We start from the raw sequence: 22,288 nt of genomic DNA, 5'->3' as shown, positions 1-22,288 counted from the left end.
ATGTGGAGAAATTGGAGAAGGTCCAGAGAAGAACAACAGAAATAATTAAAGGCCTAGAAAACATAACCTATGGAGGGAAGAGTGACGGAACTGGGTTTCTTTAGTTTAGAAAAGAGAAGACTGAGAGGGGACATGATAGTTGAAAACTGCTATCTAAAAGGATGTTACAAGGAGGAGGGAGAAAAATTGTTCTCCTTCACCTCTGAAAGGACAAGAAACGATGGGCTTAAATTGCAGTAAGGGAAATGTAGGTTGCATATTAGGAAAACTTCCTAACTCTCACAGTGGTTAAACGCTGAAATAAATTGCCTAGGGAGCATTTGGAATTTCCATCTCTGGAGATATTTAAGAGCAGGTTAGATAGACATCTATCAGGGATGATCTAGATCAGTGGTCCCCAACCTTTCATGGCTGCCGGGTGTCCGGGGGCGGGGCTGCTCACATGCTGGGTGTCCGGGGGCGGGGCCACGGATGTGCCATGCGCCCAAGGTAGGGGCTGCCCACGCACCCTGAGCCCAGGGCCAGCACTGTGCATGTGCCATGAGCCAGGGGCGGGGCCAGCTCAGATGTTTTGGCGGGCGCACATAAATGCCCCGGCAGGTGCCATGGCGCACGCAGGCACCGCGTTGGGGACCACTGATCTAGATGGTGCTTGGTCCTGCCGTGAGGGCAGGGGAGTGGACTTGATGACCTCTCAAGGTCCCTAAGGGTATGTCTACACTACCACCCTAGTTCAAACTAGGGTGGTAATGTAGGCAACCGGAGTTGCAAATGAAGCCCGGGATTTGAATTTCCCGAGCTTCATTTGCAACTCCGGTTGCCTACATTACCACCCTAGTTCGAACTAGGGTGGTAGTGTAGACATACCCTAACAGTTCTAGTATTCTATGATTCTATGATGATTCCAATAATTCAAAGATTGGCTTTAAGAAAAATGCTATCCATAGCTGTTCAGCTAGCTTGAAGAGGATGTAGTTAGGAAAGAGTATTTTCAGCTATCATTATTACATTGTAAAGTTATTGGCACTTTCTTAGCTTTCACTTCCCATCTTATTTTATATCAAGGACGTTTTTGTTTGTTTTCTAAATCATTCATTTCAATCATGTATGGAACTGTACAAAAATTAAAAAACCAATTAATTATACAGAGAGAGCGAGCAGCCATGCTAGCAAAAGAGACTTGGCAAAAGAAAAATAACCCAAAAGGGAGAGCTGATGAAAAAAAAAAAAGAGTGCATTTGTGTGTTGAGAAAGGAGCAGGGGATGATGAAATTTTCTGGGGGAGAAGAGCAGAGATGATGTACAAAGGACTCATCCAAATTAGTATGGCTTTGAACTAGACCCTGATTACAGCTGTAATGTGACACTACAGGATAGCCCCAGAAAGGGATCAGCTTTTATATCCACCCCATTTAAATAGAAGCCCAGGATGAATAGAAAGAACAACCTGGATAACCTCAGCAGCCTACAATGAAAGAGAATACCTGAAGTAGCTCAGATGATTAATTAGTCTTCCTAAAACCTCATCCATTGTATTTGCTCTTCTGCCTCCTGATCCCATCCATTTCCTCACATATTACACAACCATTGGAAGTGCAGGTCTGTATGTCCTACAGATCATGCCCAGTGTGATTTCTTGAATTGTTCTTCCTAAAAATTACAATAAATCATCATTTATACCCAGTTTCTTGTGGGAGTAGTGGCTGAGAGGCAAAGTTTGGTTCATGCAGAGTATGTTTATTGTGATGGAATGAGACACTGTACATTGATTTTTTCAAAGCTCCATGTAAAGCAGGATAATACATTGCTACAAGTGTGTGCACTGAGCAGTGGGGGAAATTCCCACAAGGTATGGACACCTGGGATTGGCTCCAGAAGGCTTACATTCCTACAGCTTTCAAAATGCATATGTACTGTACTCAGCATAGGGCAATTCTGCTCTCCTTGAGCAGTGCTTTACTCTGTCAATGTAAAGAACGGGAACAAATAAAAATATTTGAGAAGTAAGGACCTACTGAAGGTGAGAGAGAATGGCAGACACTAGCCCTGTATTTTCTGGCAAGAGTGACAAAATCCAATTACCGTGAGTGGGATATTGTTTGTCTGTTGTCATGGTTTTCAGTACCGGTGTAGCTTGAAGCGCTCTACCTTTGAATGAGCACATTATGTAAGAGCTCATATTTGTCTCATTTGTATTTGCACGTCTGACACTACAGCAGTCCCTTATGTGCTCAGCATCCAAGAGTCTGATCCCAAGGTCCTCACACAGGAAGTTAATTGGGTTGCATATTTTCAGCACTTTTCAGAATCAGCCCTAAATGTAACTGCTTGCTATGAATGAATAAAATTAAAGAAGAAAAATGCTTAAGTAGCTCACAGGATGGTTTATTGTTTAAAATCAGCTAATCATCAAGTTTACAATGCATAAACTCCCCAAGGGTCTAAATCCCAAAAGGATCCACTAATTGCCATACTTCTTCCAGGCAGATAAATACCTATAAGTTACAGAATGTATCTTTCTATCTGTGGTGTGTCTCAAAGGTCTGCTCTGCATGGACATCAAAAATCCCCCGTTTTGGCTGAGGCTCTTGGGATCACAGTCATAAATTTTGCTTTCCCATCTCCAAGGTTGTGACATGAGTTGATTGTGTGGCTGGGCAGCCATTCATTAAATGTCTAAAAAGTCACTATATCATGTGACCTAGAAATTATTTTTACTTGCAGATAAAGGCATTGGTTAAAGAGCATATTTTAGCCTCTTTGTACAAAACTCCCTTTGTCAATGTAAGTTCCATGGTAGGAGAGGAGAGACAAGGACAGAAATCAGGCTTTGCATTTAAAACATATGCCATCATATAAACGATCCATTTGTTTTTAATAAAAAGGAAAAGCATTCCTATAAAAAAGAAGCACGAAGAAGTTGATGATATCCCGTAAGTCATATTTTTTCTCTCACTGGCTTAAAACGTAGACAGTTCAATTTCTTTTTACCCAAACCAATAGCTGCTTGGTATTCAACCATGGGTTGTTTTTCTTGGTCTGAAAAGGCACTTTTTTGAGCTTCATGTTCGCTTTTAATGTCTTTTTGTATTGCTGATATAGAATTGAGCTTTCACAGGAAAAAAACTAGAACCTGAATTTTTATGTAGACAGACTTGCTTTTTATTTTTATAATGAGATACATCTACGAAAGAATATTTTCTTATTCTGTTCTCATGGTCTGATCAAAGCTATAAACTGGTGCAAGCCAAAGGAGATTAACCTGCCAAGCTGATCTACAAGCCAAGCATTAGCAGATCTGATTTAAGTTTACAAGATAAGCCAATAATTTGTCTTCACAGCCTAGCAAAATCCAGGGTGATAGTTTATTTTTGATACAATGCCAGGATCATAAAGATTGGTGACTCTACGTCACTTTTTTCTTAGCATGTAGCTGCTATAGATGTCCTCTGGGAGAGTTTTTTTCAAGCAAGTAAACTGGCTGCAAAAATAACAATGTGCAGCCAAATCTCTCTCCAAAACCCATAATATTTCTAAATGGAATTCCTTGTATATTTATCTTACAAGAAGCAATCTGGATCTAAAAACATCAGTGTTATGGGCAGCACTCTGTATGACTCAGTATAAAATTAACTACAAATTGAACAGTCATCAAAAAAGACATATATTTTAGCCAATGTTTTCTGAAGTCATGGAAAAATACTATCAATTTCAACTCCTTTCTCTATTTTCTTTAATTCTATTCAAACTTGTATTTCTTCATAGCCAAAATATAAGATGAGAGAATTCTGCTTTCATTCCTACTGGCACAATGTCATTAAGATCATTGTTATTGCTGCAGTGTAAACAAAAGCAAAATTTAGCTCACTGAAGAGAAATACTAATATAAGTACAGCAAGGTAGATTGGATCAGCATCTTGGTGTGCGAGGGAAAGTGCTCACAACACACTTCTTTCAGTATTACTCTACCACAGAGTTTAGAGCTAGCGCTCAGTAAACTGTATTTGATGAATAAACAATTTGCTGAAAAATGCAATTTTGGTCCATCAGAAGCTATTGACAAATACATGTAAGGTTCTTCATCTAGCTTTGACTGAACCAAAGAAACTGAAATGTTCCAGTGGCATTGAAATGAAATGCTTCATTTTGTCCTAATCCAATATTTTGCTTCAATACTGGACCTTTTGACAAAAGTGGACTAAATTTACAAAACAATGGGTAAGGAGGAGGGGGCAGGACACTTCCTCTATCCCCTTTAAGTCAGTGGTTAGGGCACTTACCTAGGCTGTGGGAGACCCAAAGTCTCCCCTTTGCCTGATGAGAAGGGTCTCCTAAGTTGAAGACAATGCCTTAACCCACTGGGCTATGGGATATTCTGGGGTGACCCTCTCTCAAACTCTGCTCTTGAAACTGTTCCAGTTTGCATAAATTAATAAACAGGGTGCGTCAACACTCCAGAACAACCATCACTGCTATCCACACCACAGCAGCGAGTCTCTCAGCCAGTCAATTGACTTGGACTCACCCTATAGGACTAAAATAGCAGTGCTGATGTTTCCAACTGGGATGGAGCCCTCCAGCAAAAGAGGAGGCCCTCAGAACCTGGACTCTAGCCTGTGTGGGAACACCTAAGCTGCTATTTTAAGCCCCGTAGCATCATCCCAGTGAGTGCCAATCAGTTGACCCCAGCTCTAAATCTCACTTCTGTGTTTTGGGTTTGGGTTTGTTTTTCCCCCCCAACTTTTACGTATCATAGTCACTGGAGTGGGACTAAAATGTGGGTCTAAATACATGAACACCAGGCTATACAGCCATTTTCACTCTTTCTCCCTGGCCCAATGACTATCAGATGTCTTTATGAATGACTGCCATTAGCTCTTTAAATGACTAGCAGAAATAACCCACAAAAATACATCAAATACTTTGTGGCTTAAACCCCTTTTTAAACTTGCAAGATTAGAGCAGAATGGGTACTGAATGCAATAAAAGACAAATTTAGAAGGTCAATTTTCATAGGCACAGATTTTGCTGTTCGCTTGAGAGGCTCACTGTAATAGGAGAAAAATAAATTGTGACAAAATATGCCAAAAAAATCATCTTCTTTCCTTATATTATTACTGGTAGGATGATCAAAACCAGTTCTTTTGTGTAAAGTACTGCTGAATTTGGAAGGTGATTTCAAAAGAGAAATTGTAAAGCATAAGGTTAATAAGCTTCAGTATGGTGTTACCTGGACAATGAATTATGCAGCCAAGTTGTATTTATAGTAATGTGCTATACTCTGCCAGTTGCAGGCCATTTTAATATCAAAAATAGAATTCCTCCCAATTAACAGAATCTATTTTCAGAAGTGACCCGCCTCCTACCTGCCTTGCATTCATTTAAAAAAAATGCCAAACAATAAAACTAACACACAATACTTTAGTGCTGTTTAGCTAAATGGATTCCTAGAGATGCAGATAAGAACATAAGAAGATAAGAATGGCCACACTTATCCTGTCTTCCAACAGTGGCCAATGCCAGATGAACCAGAGGGAGTAAACAGAACAGGAAATTATCACATGGATCCCTCTCTCGTCATCCATTTCCAGCCTCTTACAAACAGAGGCTAGGGACACCATTCCTATCCATCCTGGCTAATAGCCATTGATGGACCTAACCTCCATGAATTTATCTGGTTCTTTCTTAAACCCGGTTAAAGTCCTGGTCTTCACAGCATCCTACTGAAGATTATGAATTGTCAGCCTCACCTGCCAAGGATTCAGCAAGGATTTTTTGCCATATTAATATATCCCACTGGAGCCCTGGAATAGATTTTTTCATTATTGTGTATTTTGGTGGTATTAAATAAAAAGTGCATTAGGTACCACCCTCACCTGAAGGACAGTACCTGCCCTCAATCTTTCCTGAAATGTTTTACCAAATAAAGAGGACAAGTATCATACTGCTGCTATGGAAGGAGGATTGAGGTGGGGAGCTACCCCAGAGCATCCCTTTGAGGAACAAAATGTCTCACTTTCCTCAGCTCCCTTTAATGAAGTTCAGGAAATCAATCACTTGCCTCCACAGTATAATTTATTTAGCTTACGCAACTTCCCTCAAAGAGGTTCCCTTTAGGTGCAGGAGGCCTTGCCAGCCCTCTTTCTCAGTGTATGTCTACACTACAGCACTAATTCGAACTAACTTAATTCAAATTATTAATTTGAACTAAGCTAATTCGAACTAGTGCACCTAGACCTAAAAACTAATTTGAAATAGCGTTTTGCTAATTCAAACTAGCATGTCCACATTGAGTGGACCCTGAACCAAAGTTAAGGCCGGCCAGAACAGGTGCCGGCAGGACATCAGGTTAGGACTTAGAGCGTGGAGCTGCTGCCTCAGGCTAGCCGAGGGCTGTGCTTAAAGGGACCCTACTCCCACCCCGGACAGACAGTTCTCAGGGTTCCCCGCTTGCTTGCCTACCTCAATGAGGGACAGCAAAGCAGTCCTGTCTTGGAGTGCCCGCACTCGGCACATCACAGCACTCAGCCATCAGCCCGGCTGCACATGCCGCAGGCTGCCATCCGGGGGGGCCAATCAGGGGGCTGTCAGGATCCAGGAGGCCCTGCAGGGGAGCTTCCACTCCGAGGAGCCCACAGAGCCACCCCAGTCCTTCCCATTGGGGGCTCGTGCCCCATTCCTCCCTCACCTCCTTCCACTTACACCTCCCTAGCCCCCCTTCCTGATGTAAAAAGTAAAGGACACGTGTGTTCAAAAATAGAAACTCTCTTTATTTAACAAAACTTGGGTGGGGATTAACCTCTGAGGAGACTGGGAAAAGGAGGTGGAAGAGGGGAGGGGGAAACCTGGGAGGAGGGAGCTGGAAGGGGAAAGCCAGGGGAAGAAGGAGGAGGGGAAGTATCGAACTATGGTACGCCATATCTTCAGGACTGTGTACAGATGTGGTCTCCTCACCTCAAAAAAGATGTTTTGGCCTTGGAAAGGGTTCAGAAAAGGGCAACTAAAATGATTAGGGGTTTGGAATGGGTCCCATATGAAGAGAGGCTAAAGAGACTGGGACTTTTCAGCTTAGAAAAGAGGAGACTGAGGGGGGATATGATAGAGATCTATAAATCATGAGTGATATGGAGAGGGTACATAAAGAAAAGTTCTTCATTAGTTCTCATAATATAAGGACTAGAGGACATCAAAGGAAAGGAATGGGTAGCAGGCTTCAAACTAGTAACAGAAAGTTGTTCTTCACAAGGCAAATAGTCAACCCGTGGAACTCCTTGCTGCAGGAGGCTGTGAAGGCTAGAACTATAACAGAGTTTAAAGAGAAGTTAGATAAAGTCATGGAGATTGGGTCCATGGAGTGCTATTAGCCAGAGGGTAAGAATGGTGTCCCTGGCCTCTGTTTGTGGAAGGCTGGAGATGCACGAGACAAATGGCTTGGTCATTGTCTTCGGTCCATCCCCTCTGGTGTAGCTGGTGTTGGCCGCTGTTGGCAGACAGTCTACTGGGCTAGATGGACTTTTGGTCTGACCCAGTACGGCCATTCTTATGTTCTAAGCTCAGGGCTCAGGGTCGCGGGTCTCACTGGACCAACTTGATTTTCATGCAAACCTGCTCCTGGGTTCACAAGTGGCCTTTGGTGGCCAGGCTGGCAGCTATCCTGCCGTAGACCGCCACTTTCCTGTGCCTAGTGCGGAGATTGTGGACATTGGAGGCCTCCCCCCAAATCTGGATGAGGTCCACAATCTCTGCACTAGACCAGGTTGGTGCCCGCCTCTTGTGGCCCTGGGCAGGCTCCTGGGAGCTGCCAGCCTGGTCCTGAGAAGAGGCAGAGGGCTGGGTGGCAGCGGGTGGCTGGCTCACGCCATGCCAGGTGCAGGGTCTGCTGGCTGGGTGCTGGCAGGCCAGACCGTGGCCCTTTAAGTGCTCCAGGGCCAGGAGGGGGGCAGAAGAGTTTCCCTGGCTTGGCCCAGAGTGGCCATCAGGGCAAGCTGGGAAGAGCTAGCCTCCAACTAGTTCGAATTAAGTGGCTACACAGCCCTTAATTCGAACTACTTAATTCAAACTAGGCGTTACTCCTTGTAGAATGAGGTTTACCTAGTTCGAATTAAGCGCTCCGCTAGTTCGAATTAAGTTCGTACTAGCGGTTTGTATGTGTAGAGCCTATGAAAGTTAATTCGAACTAAGAGCTGTTAGTTCGAATTAACTTTGTAGTGTAGACATACCCTCAGAGACTTGGTTTTTTTTTTAGCCCTGGCCTTGTCTATAGATCGTTATGTTCATGGTCTTCCCAGCCTCTCTCTTTGGGGCTTCTGTCAAATTTCTCCCTTTTTGGCACAGAAGACCCTTATTACATTCTGATTGTTACCTCAGACCAAATGCAGCTTTCAATCAGCTTCGCTGCCAGTAGACCCTTTACCCCACATCCTTTTCTCCCTGAACTGGGAAATGTCAGCAAGTATTAACCTTCCACAGCTGGTGTCTCTAGGCTCTGAAAAAGAGGCAGCATAGATACAGCCTTCTTTCCCAGAGGTGGTAAGGGTTGGTTGGGAGAGAGGGGAACCCTGCTACACATTCTCTACAAAGGTGCTAGTTTTCTCCTTTAATAAAGAACAACATAAGTTATGGGGAGAGAAAAAGTGTCCCAAACAATCTGTTTCCTGGACCACTTTTTCTCTCTCTGTTTATGTCTTTACAGTTTGGTAACCAAGGGTCTAGAGAAATGATAAAGGAGCCTCGGTGTAGTGCAGGGTTGGAAGGCCCCATAGACTTGCACTAATAAGCAGCCAGATTTATCTTTGTCACAAGAATAAATTTAAAATATGGATAATTTTTGTATGCACCATATATGGCATCTGATTTGTTAAATATACAGGCAACCCTTGGACTTACAACACAATTGATTCCTGAAAATTGCATTATAAACTGAAATGCCGTAACTCAAAACCACAATCCACTCTGTTGTGGGACTGAGTGCAGTAAAGCTGAAACCAACATCATAAGTCAGATCAGGCTGTCAATTCAGAAATGTCATAAGTGCCATTGACCAACAAGTCGAATATCCTAAAGTCAAGGACTACTTGTCCCCCACTTTCCTTCAAGCCTTTCCATCATTAATAGGTCAGTTTCATGTATTCATCACTAAAGAAGTAAGACTCTTAAGAAAGGTTGATTGTGTGGCTGGGCAGCCATTCATTAAATGTCTAAAAAGTCACTATATCATGTGACCTAGAAATTATTTTTACTTGCAGATAAAGGCATTGGTTAAAAAGCATACTCTAGCCTCTTTGTTCAAAACTCCCTTTGTCAATGTAAGTTCCATTATTATGAGAGGAGAGACAAGGACACAATATCCACCAACCATCCTAGTGAAGCCTACCTCCTCCTTTCAATGCTCAGTTTCACATCCCAAAATATCCCTGCTATTCCATGCTCCCCTCTCCAGCTCTTCTACTGTTCCCATGCAGTCTCTAATCTCAGGACTAACAGCTTCACTCACTCTGACCTTAGTCCACATACAACTTTCCTCCCCACTCTCATGGCAAGAATCCATGCAATCTAAACCAAAGCACAATCCTCTGCCCAGACACGGAGACAGAAAGACACACACCCACCCACACCAGTTTGAAATGAGTTACTGGATTACAAATAACAATGTTTAGATGCTTTTCTTATTTGTTAAGCGGGCTAGGTCTAGAACAGGATGCCTGCATTTGTTCATATAACGACTTACTGTAAAGTCACAGCCAGTGCAACTCTTGATTTCATCTACTGACAGTCCTTCCCAGATTTCAATCAGAGTCAGTCCCTTTTTCTTGTCGACATCAAAAACAGCCTGTCAGATTCAAATCAAATATGTCATTTTTAGTGTAAGAAGAAATAATGAGGAAATGACTATTCATTTAATAAAAATGGTGAGTTGAAATATGTCCATTTTCTTATATACAACTGTCCAGTAAATACCAGTATAATATTCATTAGTACTTGAAAGAATAAAAATAAAACAGGGGAGTTAATATAGTGAGAGTATGTACCGGTTATTCTTTGTGGCTGTGTCTAAAATACACCCCTCTGTCAGCAGAGGGATGTAAATTAGACTTATCGCAAGTGCAAATTACGACAGGATTTAAATATCCTGTGCTTCATTTGCATAATGGCGCCACCGCTTTTTTTCAAAATGGGGCTTTTCGGAAAACCTCGTCAGTTTCCAGGATCTTTCGAAACAGGGCATTTCTGTCGAAAATGCCCCATTTAAACTGCTGGGTTTTTTTCGAAAAGCCTCGTTTTGAAAAAAAGCGGCAGCCACCATTATGCAAATGAAGCACAGGATATTTAAATCCCAGCTTCATTTGCACTTTCGATACATCTAATTTACATCCCCCTGCCAACAGAGGGGTGTTGTTTAGAGGTAACCTGTATGAATTCAGCTCTCTTAGGCAAATTGGTACAGATGGGACCTATACCTTATTGGGCAATTTTGTTGTCGTGCTTGTTTGGGAGCAGACAACTGGCAGAGGGATTGTTTGCTTGCTTGCTTGCTTTTTAACATTAGGTCAGAAGTGAAAAATCAAATTTCATTGTTTGAAGAGTCCACGGATGATTTTCTCCACTGTCAAATGCACCATCCAATTTTGTTTAACTTTGATTATTTTGGGAGTCCAAGGCTCCCAATGAAGCAGAGTCTGGGTTTGGTTTTGTTCTATATAAAATACCCATGATAAAGTGGCAAAGTTTGTGTAAGGGAGCAAGGACAACGCCTTCTGAAGCATTGTCTGGCACTCTGTGTAGTGGTTGGGTAGTTCTATAGCTCATGGCACCTTGAATGAATGAATGAATGAAGGCTGTTTCTGTATTTCCACAAAAGCAAAAAACAGGATTTAATGGGTGTCTGCCAGAGAGTTACACTAGGTGCACGCTAGTAACCAATAAAACTCACTATATCTAATCATTTTCCCAGAGAAAGGCAGTTAAAGGAAGTTGTTTAATTTGGAATCCAAAGGACGTCACAGGCTGACACAGGAGTGCACTGATGCTCAGAATGAAGGCTTAATTATCCTTCCCTGGGGCATATCAGGCTATACATTCAATTTACAAGATTACAAAGGTATAGCATCCCTAAATCTCAAGACTGGAGGCAAGAAACACTCACTTTAGGATGTTGATTTAGAGATGGTTAAAATTTCCAATTAATGGCATTGATAGTTTAGTGTATACGTAAGAGCCATTTCTTTCAGGAATATGTATATAGGTACACATAGGATCTTTGTCCAGGGCTGGTTATTGTAAAAAATTCTCAATGTTTCTTGTTTTTTCTCAATTTTTGTTTAACTTTCCTTTTCAACTACGCAATTGTGTGTAGCCTATTACTAGAGTCAGAATATAAATATGTTTCACCTTTCATTTGTTTTCCTCAACCTTGTGGAGAAAGATTTAAGATAATAGCAATATACTACTGTGGGAAAATGGCATTTAACATGACTTCCCTTGAAGCACACTACTTAGTATAGTAAGAAGGCCCTCACAGAGACTACCCTTAGCCTTCAAAATGTAAACATTTATAATAAAAGAAATGTGGCTGCAGCAATGACTTAATTTTCTCAGTTTCTATGGAAAAGGTCCACTGAACTACTTTGTGCAGCAAACCATTTGGGTCTCAGTTCATCCTTCCTTATTCACACTGAGTAGTAACTTACTTTGCAAGCAGTCCCATTAAAGGTGGAGAGCAGATGCTACTTGTAATACTATCAGAGGCATTTGAAACCAGACTGTTTGAAGACATAGCCCCGTATGTTTTTATGCTAAATGATTACATTTTTAAAAAGAAAACTGAAACCTAACCTCTTGAGTCCACCTCCAAGGAGGTCTATCCTTTTCATCATTAAGTGATGCTGCATATCACTCATGTGTGCACTAAATGAAAGTTAAATACAATTTGTTGGCACTTTCTAAGGAGAAAAAAAAAGACTGGAAAAGGACAAAGGAAATGTACTTTACCTTCTCTGTAATGATCCGATTTACACATTGTTTCCCAGTGAGTGGCAAATTGCATTTTTCCATAATTTTGTGGACATTGCCCTGCATTTAACAACAGACAAACATTAGCTTTCAAGAACCAATTCCTCTTGTTCAGAAGTCAGAAAAGGTCAAGAAAATGAGTCCCTTAAAGCTTCACTGGTATAAGCACTCTGCATGCGTGAAACACACACTGTAGTCAGACCTCTCATGCCGGAGTCTGTTCCAATGGCAGATTATATCTGATCTCATATACTTTGTGCTTGACTGTCTCTTAGATCACAGACTCATGAGGAGGAGTAAAAGGGAATAACAACCTCTTACATGTATGAAAACCAGGCTGAGCAAGCTTCTTAGCTGTGGGTCTTTATTTCTAGAGTCTCTTTTACAGAAAGGATGAACGTTTGCAAGTATATCCACCAGTTATGGAGAAATTCTTCCTTCCCATCATTCTCCTACTGATACAGGGATCTCTATACTGATATGACCATCCATCCTTATTTGCTGAGGATTTGGCAGCAATCCCCAGACTAAATCTACCAGGAATACATGACGTTTCTTTGTGAAAGTGTTACTCTGTCATGTACTTCTATCTACTGTGGCATTTCTCATCCCAATTCATAATGGCAAACTAGAGAGAAATGCCCATCTCCCTCCCATCCTGTAGGCTTCCAGAATCAGCCCTATCATGGAAAATAATTAAAGAAGGTCACTGGCTGAGGGCATGCTATTTCTGACATACTTATCTATATACAGTAATTACAGAGTCTGATGCACATGTAACCAATTCTAGCCTCTAGGAGGCTGTACCCACAGCCAAGAATAGTTTTTCATATAACCAAGTGCAGTCCCTCTAACCAACAGATTTCATGCTCACCCTTTCCCCAGGGCTATGAATACCAAAGTCCAGAAACAATGGAGGTGAACAACCATTCAAAAGAGTTATCTGGAAACCACATAGTTTCTCTCTTAGAACGTTAGCCTGCAAATATTATCGAAAGGAATCGGTTTAATTTCCTTTGGGGACACTATGTGTTGGCTGAACCATGAGATATCCTATTAAATTAATGTAGGCAGAAACTGCTTTGAATGAACGTAAATGGACAGATCATTGTCCTTGGATTACTAGTTGTAGGTATTTTGCAGAAGTAGCAGTAAGCATATACTCTAGTAATACCACACTCTTGTCACTTGATATCTTATCATTTTTCTTTTTTAAATTTCAAAAGAAGATCTAGAGTGTTGCAAGTCTAAATTAATCAGCTGCACTCAGTGATGAATTTTCTGAGTTCTACAACAGTCAGTTATCCTTAAGTCTAAAATAGATTGAGCAGCCGTACCTCAGCAGAATCAATTCCTGGATGCTGACAAAATGAGCAATCTGTGTGGTTGTGAAGATTTTTTTCCGTAAGGAACTATTGCTTCATGCTGATTTATATCGGCAAGATCCACATCTGACATCAAGGCAACTACTCAGATAAAACTGACTCAGTCTAAATGAAAATAATGAGTTGAGACAGACAGCATTGCTTTCAAATGATCGACTTGTGTCGTCTCTATCTCAAGGACCTTCTGGTATTCTGTTCTCATAACAGCCAAGATTGATCTGCACTACTTTAAAAGTTTTCAGCAACATAGCAAGAACGCCATTAAGGTCATGTAATATCTCCTCTTGGTATCCTATGGAGACTGAAATGTGCAGGCTTGCAGAGATGATAGTTTGAAGAGAGCCTTAGTAACCCTGAGAACAGATGCAGCATTTCAGCTTCTTGAACAGTTCAGATGAAAATGATTTTATTGCTGCTTAGCATTTGAGCTGGTTATTAGCATCCACACACCTCCATCCACACCTGAGGGTCCATACCAGACTGCGAACTCAAATGGGATGATCGGATTTGTTAGTATTTAAAAGGTGTTGATTGTGTAAGAGAGGGGCATGAGAGTGCATAGGACCTCCCCAAATCTGGTCTAACACATGCTAAAACATTGTTTTACGGAGTCACACATTTGTTTTTTGAGAGCAAATAAGTCATGGATCTACCACTATGTATCAAAATAAGAACAGTCCACAGCAGAGGAGTAATGGGATGTAACATAGGGTAATGGGATGTACTTTTCAGCTCTCCGTCACCTGTGTTAGTTTGGCCCCCTGCCAAGGGTGACTGATATCAGTTACAATCTCTTTGTTCAATCGTTTGCACTGGCAGTCTCCATCCAACTCCTGCTTCAGAAAGGCACCACTGCAATGCTGCTATATACAGTTTTTTACTATTCTTAGTGACAAAAAAAGTCTTTATACCCACTCAGTTGTTGACCAAACTTGATTTTTATTATTCCTGGGTGGGGTAATGCATGTTTCCCCAAACTAACATTGCCTCATCTGTGCCTGTTTGGTGGATAAATAAAAGGTCACTCTGGCCTTTACAAGCAAAAAAGTAACTCGGGGGGAAAAAAGATAAAGGAATTGCTGTCAATTACTACTTAAATAACAGTAAAACAGTTTTATCAATTTTCTTAATATATGCCCTGTCAATCAGCACTCAATGGCGAGAAAATACCTAGCATTCAAGTACTTACCAAAGTTTAAAGGAAGATGTATAAATCCACATGGAGATGCTGGTTGCTACTTTATAATGAACACTGAGTTCTATCTTATGCTTAGTTCAGGCATTCAACTTCTTTGTATGTATAAAAAATACAGGAAGTTGTCTTCAAAAGTACAGCACTTACTGTTGAGTACAGAACAAATTTTCTGAGAATTTACAAGTATATCATAACAACCTGGAGGTTTTGTGAGTCATCACTATAGCCGAAGATGTAAAAAAGCAATTTAAACTGGTTATAAAATAAAAAGTTTAAAGACTGAGCTAAATTCGTGGTCTAATGTATCAATCATGGAATATCTACTTGTGGCAGATATTAAGTATAGTTACGATGAGAAAAAACCATCATGCTACGTCTAAATCCCCTTGAATTTTGGGACAGTTCAAATCTACATGTGAACTCTTGGGGTATTCGCCAATATTAAATGTCTGCCACTTCTTCCTTCAAATAGTTTAAGAGAATATAGAATGAAAAAATAATAGCTTCAACTGAAAAATAACTAGATTACCCTGACTCATGCCACAATACAAAATGATGGTTTCCCAAAGCTCCAGAATAAATGATGTAATAGAACCTAGATGATGTCCTTCTATTCATACTAAACTTGTGCTTGCCACAGAGAATGCAAACAGCACATAAGTTATGATATGGGTAAATGTGAAGAAAACTATGCTGATGCTTATTAGAGCTGACAATGCCCAAATTCAATATTCTTTACAGATACTGAAGTTACTTTATCAACTCTTAACACTGCAGCAGTAACCTTGGCTGGTGTCTAGTTCCTTCACCCTCTGGCTTTTCCACACTTAACATTTCTCTTGTTTTCTCCCCCACTACTGACATTCACAGACACCCCTGTAGATTTAGAGGATCTGATGTCAATCATTTATTTTTGCAGAAGCTAGATGTCATTCCTCTCTCCTTTGTAGCCTTTCACTACACTTGTTAGTACTCTTCCTTCCCTAGTGAAGACTAATGGTTCTTATCAGGCTCTTTTAACTGTTTACTCTTTAAGATGCTAATAGACTATTTGTTGTTTTTTAATTTTTTTCTCCGCTATTCCTTTGAAACTTATCTACCCATCTCTCCCCCCCCCCCCCCCCCGCCACTTCCTCCTTCCCTTATTCTTGGTCTGGACTTCCAACACTCCAATCATCTGAAGAAGTGGGTTGTGCCCACAAAGCTCATGACACCATCTACAGGTTTTGTTAGTCTTTAAATGCTACTAGACTATTTGCTGTTTAAGTTTTTCCTTTTACAGACTAACTCGGCTATCCCTCTGAAACCCTGATTTCTGTTAATCTGTTATCAATCCTGTGAATTATCTTATTACTGTTGTTTATCTGCTAAGCAACAAGGTAAAACAAAGATATCTGCTCTGAAGACACTGCAGTCTGAACAGACAACATACAAAAAAGGGATGTCTTCAGCTGGCTCAAAGCCATTGTCTTCTTACCAGTGTGACTCTGTAATAAAATCTTCTTTTCCAAGAGCATGGCTAATGTGTATTTATATATTTATTTCAGTTGGTAGGATTGCTGGGTTCTGAGGGGGATGAAAGAGTGATCCTCTGATGATTCTGAGGTACTACTTCGATGTAGATGAAACAACTGCTTGCTGTCAGAGAGCAACTCTTTAGGGTAAAGGAATAAGTAGGACTGAACAGAAAATCTGCTTTCACAGAAATAGTTATCCCAAGGGAATGTTTCTTGCTTCAGAAGTGGTGGCTCTGGTAAGGGTTCTGCATGTTCTTGGTTTTTGAGAGTATCTAACAATTGTAACAGCAGCTTTCTATTTCTCAGCTTTAGATTTATGTATTTGCAATTTCTTCATTCTTGAAGCAACAGGAGCAAGCAGCATCGAGAACCAAAAGAGAGAGACAAGCTTCTAAAGTAGAAGATCTCCAGGGAGAGCAAAATTCTCAATTTAAAAATAAATGAGTTTGTGCGAATGCTATGATTCCTGCCAGTCTCAGGAATGACAAGTAGATAATCGCACAGTATGTTATATGAGCAGCACATCTACCATACATTCTGATTATATAATGCAATAAACCATTCAAGGAGGAGATGATAATTACAGATAACAATCAATGAAAATAAATGTTTTTGGTTTTGGTGACAGAAGCAAAAGCAAAAGATAGGGTTGTAGCCCACAAGTATCAACTTTTGAGACCAAATGTTTGCTGAAAAATGAAGAACTCACTTTACTTTTGGTAGTACCTTCCCACAGAAAATAGAGACAGAATAAGCAATTCAGGCATTTCCACAACAGGATCACAAAAAGAAATGCACATAAGATATTTCTTGTACTTGAAGCCCCAAATTATATACACCGGTACACGCACCAGGGCTCATCTTAGAAAAAATGGAGTCATGGGTGAAATTGCTATCCCCCCTCCCATAGGGCTCCCAGCATCAGGAATACCCGCATTGGCACTGCAGATGTCATGCTACTGGGAGGTTGAAGAGAGGACTTGTGAGTGTCCAGCTCCTGCCCCGCAGCCCCTTTTATCCTCTCTCTCTCTCTGCATATTTATCATTACCTATGATGGGGTGGAGAGCATTTTTAGGTCAGGGGCTACTGACTCACAGAAGAATCAGTTGGGGGCTGCACACAAGTGAGAAAACTCCCCCAAAAGACACCCCCCTCCCCTATGTGACCTCCGACTGAGATGCAGAAAGACATTCTCCACATTCCCCTGGCACACCAGAGCTTAGGGGGGGCCCTGCCTAGCAAATATTGTGTGCTTCAGACCACAGTGGGGGGGCCGGAGCACCAGGGTGTGCTCCCCAATGATAGAGGGGGCCCTGAGCCTCGGGGGCCAGATCCAGGCAAGCCAAGAGCCACAGCTAGTCCCCGGGCCTAAGGTTCTCCACCCCAACCCAGGAGCTTAGTGCCCTTTTACAGCTTCCTGACCAAAGCACATCCCCTGACTATGATACCCTTGGCAGTCACCCACCCATATGGCCAGCACTCTATGCATCCAAGAATAACTAAATAAAACTCCACAATTCATATGAGCATAATGCTTGTGTTTTCATTCTCCTCAGATTTCAGCACTACCATTGATTAAAATTACAAGCAAGTCAGTCCCAAGATTATAATAAAAAAGGTTCTTGCTTATACCATTTTAAACAGAGAATGGTTGAGTTGTGTATGTAATGTCAGCCCTAAGGCTATGTCTAGACTGCAAGCCTCTTTCGAAAAAGAGCGTCTAGACTGCACGCGGAACTTTCGAAAAAGCAAGCCGCTTTTTGAAAGAAAGCAGCAAGTGAGTCTGGATGCTCTCTTTCTAAAAAGCCCTGTTTGCTTTCAAGAACGCCTTTTTTTGAAAGAGCACTTTCGAAAAAAGGCATTCTTCCTCGTGCAATGAGGTTTACCGCCGTCGAAAGAAAAGCCGCGTTCTTTCGATTTAATTTCGAAAGAACGCAGCTGCAGTCTAGACGCAGGTGAAGTTTTTTCAAAAAAAGGCTACTTTTTTAAAAAAAAACCCTGAGTCTGGACACAGCCTAAGTGAATTACCCAGCTTCTGGAGGTTAAGAGCTATCCAGTATTTGAACATATCTGTTTCAAGGCTGTGCCTGTAGAATATGCACATGCTGCACACACAAATAGTTATTTGCAATCACATTTTTGACATTTGCCTAGGCAAATACATTTGTGTTTATGTACTTGCAAATGCACACACATTATCTGGTCAACTTGGGGCTCCGTTTTTTAATGTTTCCATCTTCAATAGGCTGTTTGTGATAAAACATGAAATTTCCATATTTTTAATGAGAGTCTCATTGAACTGTTATAGTACTGAAAAGAAATCCCTCAAGGAATTTAAAAAAAAATCACTTAATTTGCTTAGCTTTCATATTTACTGTTATACACAGTAAAATTCCTTAAGGTATTCTTAATTTTTATAGACCTAATTATAAAATCCCTAAAAATGGTTTGTACTTTAAAAACATAGGTGAGACAGGCCATAATTAACTTTAGGTTTCTGCTATCCTGGAGATACAAAAGGTTGGCTATAGGTGCAGAAACAGAGGTTTGTTTGTATATTTTTAAAGACTAGTGAGATTATCTGGTCTATTTCAAGGAATTCTTCTTTGAGTATCTGTATATGAGGATCCCACTCTTTTATGCATGCACTAGAGCAGTGTTTCCTCAAACTTTTTAAGACCGAGGAACACTAAACAATTTTTTTAAAATGAGGAACACCAAGTTTTTTTTTCTTTGCTCAACAGAGGTGGGGGAAGGGTTGGCGGGAAAGTTATTGTGCCATGGAACAGTTTGAAAAACACTGCATTAAAGAGTGGAATCTTTTCACCAACTGTGTCCACTGGGATCATATATGCATCTTTCATGCCTTTGAGTTACCCTCCTTCTGAGTGAGGAGTGACCCCAGCAGCCTCTCTGTGAGACAGAGTAACTTCAGGGTTCTTCCCACTATTGTAGTCTCTCCATTGTTACATAGTTGTTCAGTTACTTTGCTTTGTTTTTCTTAATTTTTCCAAATACAGATATTTGTTGTTCGCCCACTAGCAACATAATAAAGAGTTTCACATTTGTTACTTAGCTGCCTCAGAATCCACGGCTATCAAGCCCTAGGACAGAATGAAACTCTCCAGATTGCAAAACCTGCCCATTGTACGATAAAGCTATTTCATGAAGGAAGGACATGTAAGTGCATTTTTTGTCTCTGGTAAGGACATATCTGTGCAGAGTGTGTCATCTTGTAAGGCTTTTTCAAAACACGCCCTAATAGGAAAAATCAGTGAGGGAGTGTTGGATTCTGAAGACCTCTAAAAGAAAATCTTTTGCTTTTCCATTTAGATTTTTAAAAATCTTTTGGCTTACTAATAATAATTGTGTTATGGTGGTTTCCAGAAGGCCGAGCCAAGACTGGGACCCCATTATGCTATGCAATGTACAAACACACAGTAAGAGACAGTCCCTGTTCTGAAGCATTTATAATCTCAGGGCTTGATTCCACAAGTTGCAGAGGGCTCAATTATTTTCAATTAAAAAATGTGGGTAGTCTCATTGACATCAACTGAGTGTAAAGAAAAGTCTTTCATGCAGCCTTAAAGTATCATAAGCAAATGCATGAAAGCAAGTACCAGTCTGAGCCTGACTACTCTGTACTAAGGATCTGTTGTAGTGAAGTGCAGTATTAACAATTTTAAGCTAAACCAAACTTTCTGTTGGTTAACACTTTATATAAGTTTTACTGTGAAACTGAAGTATTCTTTTATACTATAAATAGCTTTTTCCAAAGCTAGCCGGTGCTTATTTTGTTTCAGTTGCTTGATATTTATGCACGACAATTTTCTTCCAAATATGTACCAGACATTTAAATGTGACATTAGCATAATCATAGGTTCCGCCACAATACTAATTTGGTGGTCTCAGATATAGCACTCATTAGCAAGTTTACAGATTACAAACACTGAACCTCTTCACTGGTTGCATGTACTATGTGCCACCTTTACAAAATCTCTCTCCTCCCCCCCCATAAACTGTGCCACCTTTACAAAAATCTCTCCCCTCCCCCCCATAAACTAATATTACAGTTGTTTTAGAAAAAAATTGATAAGAATAAATACATTTTTAAAAATCTTTGCAACACAGGAAGTACTTCAATATGCATGATTACTACCTTATGCAATGCACTTCTTATTATCTTACACAGTGAGAGAGGTAATTTCTGTATTGCAGCTGTTTTGATGGTACAATGAGAAAGAGCAACACCTTAATACGGTGTCAAGAATCTTTTAGAAAGTCTTTCCAAACAAAACATGTAACTGAATTGACAGTGCATTAAAATACAAGAAAAAAACTTGGATTTGGTAAATCAATTTAAGTGTCATCAATCCCCTAACTACATGCTCCTAATTTAAGGTTCAATAGGACAAACACTCCAAGCACAGAACTCTCGTAACAGTGACACTCTCAGAGGTAAAGGCATCAGGGAGAGGCTGGCTCAAATTTCTGCCCACATAAAGTAACACAGCTCTGTTGATTTTATCTCCTGTGACAAACAGAAATAATGATACTATTCAGCTGCGTATTTTATACTGTAATAGCTTTAGAGCTTGTGTACTAACCCTGTAAAGCTTGATACAATTTTCATTTCTTTTAATTAGTGCTGGAGGGTCCAGATTGTCAACTCTATCCTTTATCCAAAAAACAGAGGCAATGTGGGCAATGGCTGTAAATGTCTCCACGGGTGGCTTTAAATTTAATACTATCCTTTGTCATGTATGAATCAGTGAAAGAGTCCATAAACCATTTCCCGGTTCTTTGTTGCTTTTCATTAACTCTCATTGTTACTTTGACTTTAATGCATGAAAGTCATCAAATCTGACCTTCTGTATATCACAGGTTCCCAATACTACCCAGCATCGGCACACTAACTCAAATAACGGCTATTAGACCAAAATAGTGGAGTCCACAGAAATCTAGACTACTGTGTGTCACAGGCAGAGAACAGGAGGGAGCAAGGTGCATCTGTGCTCAAGGCCCCTGCAATGGCAGGGAAATGATTAAGTGAGATATACTCCGATACTCCTGGTAAGTGACTGGCACCCACATGTTGCAAAGGAAGGTGAGTTAGCCAGGCAAACATCTCAGTGACAGAATGCTCAGTGCTACCTCACCACCTTGGCCCACATTGTTCAATGTACCATCTCAGCTGCATTTGATGCTGCAGAGAAACAAGATAAAGAAAATTCTCTCACAATACCAGATTTTCTTTGTTGTCCTTTTTTTCTCCATATTCTACCAGCATCTACAAGTTTTGTTCAACTGGGAAACTAAAAAGTAATATTAAATATTTTAGCAGATTGCATAACTTTCCTATGCAATAAAGTGTCCAGCCAATACTGTAATGTTTCCCAAAGTGCATGGGATGCCAAGATATGGCCCGGGGGCTGGATCTGGCCCGCCAAGCCCTCCAATCCAGCCCACAGCCTATCCCACTGGACCTACAAGCAGGGAGTAGTCCCAGGGCTCAGAGCAGCTGACCACCCCATTTGCCCCTCAGCACCAAGGATAGGAAAGGGGGAAGCTTCATGCACTGCAAACCCCCTCCTTCAGCCAAACTTCCTCTCAGATCCCATACCCTCTCCTGCACCCCAGGTCCCTAACCTTAACCCCAACCTCCCTCCTCCATACAATCTCCATCCCAGACCCCCCACCATAGGAAATGCGGCCCTTGACCAATTACCAAAATTTTGGAGTAGACTCCCCCATCAAAAGTGATTGCCCACCCCTGCTCTAGAGTCCCAGAATTCATTATTTATCAATAATGGAAGTTTCTACCTTTATAAAAGCAATGCAGCAATATAAAGCAGGCTGTCTGAAATAATGCAGATAAATCTTGTTTCATTGAGCTGTCACTAACAATTTGGGCAGCAATTTCAACAGAAATTTCTTTTCCTCACAGTGAAATGAATGTTCATAGAAAACTTCCTTTTCTAGTTGGTTGTAAGCTGAAGAATAAGTACCATTGATAACATCTGCTGTACACCCACCAATTTGAACAAACACTGAAATCACACAAAAACACTCAAAATGTATGTTATTTCAAAATAGAGTACTGAATTAATTTAAAGTCAAAGATTTGTATCTGAGAAACAAATAAGTGTTCTATAACTGACTGCAATACTGCTAAGCATCC

General features: G+C 40.8%; 1 protein-coding gene across 1 annotated transcript in view; it reads right to left on the bottom strand.

The window, feature by feature from the left end:
* The window catches only part of OXCT1 (3-oxoacid CoA-transferase 1), a 132,445-nt gene that overhangs the window by 6,330 nt on the left and 103,827 nt on the right, over positions 1 to 22,288 (bottom strand). Inside the window, exons 15-16 of the mRNA XM_075932505.2 lie at positions 11,989 to 12,069; positions 9,728 to 9,829 (exon numbers count right to left, since the gene is read on the bottom strand). Of these exons, the coding sequence (XP_075788620.2) occupies positions 9,728 to 9,829; positions 11,989 to 12,069 (183 nt within the window). The remainder of the gene's footprint in view (positions 1 to 9,727; positions 9,830 to 11,988; positions 12,070 to 22,288) is intronic.

This window comes from Pelodiscus sinensis, chromosome 6 (assembly GCF_052426305.1).
Source record: "Pelodiscus sinensis isolate ZL-2025 chromosome 6, ASM5242630v1, whole genome shotgun sequence".
Taxonomy (NCBI): domain Eukaryota; kingdom Metazoa; phylum Chordata; order Testudines; family Trionychidae; genus Pelodiscus; species Pelodiscus sinensis.
The sequence above is the reverse complement of the archived record's forward strand: the minus strand, read 5'-3'. Positions and strand labels throughout refer to the sequence as shown.